General features: G+C 67.1%; 1 protein-coding gene across 2 annotated transcripts in view; it reads right to left on the bottom strand.

The window, feature by feature from the left end:
- The window catches only part of AMSG_02213, a gene marked incomplete at both ends in the record, with an annotated part of 10,341 nt that overhangs the window by 7,119 nt on the left and 167 nt on the right, over positions 1 to 3,055 (bottom strand). Inside the window, 2 exons of one of the 2 annotated variants that reach the window (XM_013905312.1) lie at positions 20 to 2,529; positions 2,770 to 3,051. In XM_013905312.1, the coding sequence (XP_013760766.1) occupies positions 20 to 2,529; positions 2,770 to 3,051 (2,792 nt within the window). Of the gene's footprint in view, positions 1 to 19; positions 3,052 to 3,055 lie in introns of both variants that reach the window. The other variant, XM_013905311.1, reaches the window with a different exon arrangement.

Below are 3,055 nucleotides of genomic sequence, written 5' to 3' on the forward strand. Positions count from 1 at the left end.
CGATAGGCGGAGCGGCGACGATGACGACGACTCGGTCGTCTTGCACACGCGCGAGACAACCGGAGCAGAGTCCTCCACAACCACGGTATTCGGTGCAGCAGGGGCTGGCTCGTCGCCAGCAACAGCAGCACCGGCAACAACAGCAGCACCTGCACTAGCAGCCACAGCCGCAGCGACAGGAACATCGCTACCGTTATCGCCATCAGCACCGTCGTCGTCGGCGGCAGCGGCCTCGACAGGCTCCTGGGCGGCAGCAGGCTCGACAGCATGCTCGGCGGCAGCAGGCTCGGCGGGCTCGTCCGAAGCGCCAACGTTGTCGTCGGCGGCATCGGAAGCCTCGCCCGAGCAGGAGCCCGAGCCCGAGCCCGAGCCCGATCCCGAATCTTCACCAGCAACGTAGATCTGGTCGACATCGGTCACGCCACCGACGTTGTGCTTGGTCGCGAGACCGCCGGCGGCAGGAGCACCAACACCGGCCGTTGCGCCGGCCACGGATGACTTGGGCACCAAACGAGCAGCCACGGCAGACTCGGGTGTGTTCTTGCCGAGCACGTCCGCGTTGGGACCAGTAGCGTCGATCGACACCGTCGCCGACTTCGAGACGAGCGGCTGGACGCCGCCAGCGTCACCGGCAAGCACAATGGGTGGAGCGGCGGCGATGGACGACGACTCGGTGCTCTTCGCGATGCGCGAGACAACCGGAGCAGAGTCCTCCACAACCACGGTATTCGGTGCAGCAGGGGCTGGCTCGTCGCCAGCAACAGCAGCACCGGCAACAACAGCAGCACCTGCACCAGCAGCCACAGCCGCAGCGACAGCAGCATCGCTGCCGTCATCGCCATCAGCACCGTTGTCGTCGGCGGCAGCGGCCTCGGCAGGCTCCTGGGCGGCAGCAGGCTCGACAGCATCCTCGGCGGCAGCAGGCTCGGCGGGCTCGTCCGAAGCGCCAACGTTGTCGTCGGCGGCATCGGAAGCCTCGTCCGAGCCCGAGCCCGAGCCCGAGCCCGACTCCTCACCAGCAACGTAGATCTGGTCAACATCGGTCACGCCACCGACGTTGTGCTTGGTTGCGAGACCGCCGGCTGCGAGCGCAGCAGGAGCGGCAGCGCCGGCCACGGATGCCTTGGGCACCACACGAGCAGCCACGGCAGACTCGGGTGTGTTCTTGCTGAGTACGTCAGCGTTGGGACCAGTCGCATCAACCGACACCGTCGCCGACTTGGAGACGAGTGGCTGGACACCGCCAGCGTCACCGGCAAGCACGATAGGCGGAGCGGCGGCGATGGACGACGACTCGGTCGTCTTGCACACGCGCGAGACAACCGGAGCAGAGTCCTCCACAACCACTGTCTTCGGTGCAGCAGGGGCTGGCTCGTCGCCAGCAACAGCAGCACCGGCAACAACAGCAGCACCTGCGCCAGCAGCCACAGCCGCAACGACAGCAGCATCGCTACCATCATCGCCTTCAGCATCATCGTTGCCAGTGCCATTGGTAGTCGCGCCACTCTCATCGGCTCCGTGGTGAATGCTACCTGCGCCGCCGTCGCTGTTTCCACAGTCTGAGCTCGACGCGTTGACAGTAGCAGCACCATCGCTGGCAATAAAGATGTCACCGCTTGTGATACCATGGCTCGCATCGCTGACGTGATGATTGACACGGAGGGTGGGCGCAAGGCCTCTCTGCGCGAGCTGAACAACCGACTTGTTGTGGCCAAGCTTGCGGACACTGGTGACAATGCCAGTCTGCGGCACGTCGTCACCAGTGACTGAGACCGGTGGGCGGTCGTCCTCGACATCAAGACAGGCCGACCGGGCGTCGAGCGGCAAGACACGACGACCGCCATCGGGACCCAGGCCGCTGAACAAAATGGGTGGAGCGCGCCCAATGCGACCGGCGGCGGGGTGTCCCGTTGGCGGCAGCGTTTGCGTCGACACCGCCTGGTCGCTTTCCACATAGACTGAGACTGCGAGCGGGGCCGAGGCGAGTGCGGTGGCGGTGGCGGTCAGACTTGAGGGCACGCTGTCGGCTCCAGGCACAGTCGACTCCGCGCTTGCTGTAGGACCTGCCTGTGTTGCTGGCGCAACAGTGACAGTGCCATCGTCAGCGCCGCTGATGGTGAGCACCTGAGCGCCGAGAGTCATGGTTGTGGCCGCGTGCGCATGGCCGGGAATGGGCTCGCCATCGCTGGCCTTGTGGAATGCCATCTTCAGCGGGCGTGCCGATGCCTTGTCGGCCGCGGGCCGCCGACGCGAGGCGCGGAGTCCAGCATCCGACGTAATCGTTGACGAGACCGGCGAGAGGCCAGAAAGGCACGCCGTCTTTGCATCAAGGCGCTGGATGGCTTGGTCGTGACCAGTCTGCGTCATCACCAACCATGGGTTGGCAGGTGACTCGGTAAAGAGAAACGCGCGGACACGACCGGGCTCGGGACGCCGGCCTCGGATGTTGATGCTCAACGGCGTCGACTCCTCCACAGTCGGTGCCACTGCCGTAAACAGTGCTGCGCGGGCCTTGGCCTTGGCCTCGGCCTCAGCCGCAAGCCGGGCCTCTTCCTCGGCCTTGGCCTTGGCCTCAGCCTCGGCCGCAAGCCGGGCCTCCTCCTCGGCCTTGGCCTTGGCCTCGGCCTCTGCTGCAAGCCGGGCCTCCTCCTCGGCCTTGGCCTTGGCCTCGGCCTCAGCCGCAAGCCGGGCCTCCTCCTCGGCCTTGGCCTTGGCCTCGGCCTCTGCTGCAAGCCGTGCCTCCTCCTCGGCCTTGGCCTTGGCCTCGGCCTCTGCTGCAAGCCGGGCCTCCTCCTCGGCCGCAAGCCGGGCCTCCTCCTCGGCCTTGGCCTTGGCCTCAGCCTCGGCCGCAAGCCGGGCCTCTTCCTCGGCCTTGGCCTTGGCCTCGGCCTCAGCCGCAAGCCGGGCCTCCTCCTCGGCCTTGGCCTTGGCCTCAGCCTCGGCCGCAAGCCGGGCCTCTTCCTCGGCCTTGGCCTTGGCCTCAGCCTCTGCTGCAAGCCGGGCCTCCTCCTCGGCCGCAAGCCGGGCCTCTTCCTCGGCCTTGGCCTTGGCCTCG

This window comes from Thecamonas trahens (assembly GCF_000142905.1).
Source record: "Thecamonas trahens ATCC 50062 unplaced genomic scaffold supercont1.9, whole genome shotgun sequence".
Taxonomy (NCBI): Eukaryota; order Apusomonadida; family Apusomonadidae; genus Thecamonas; species Thecamonas trahens.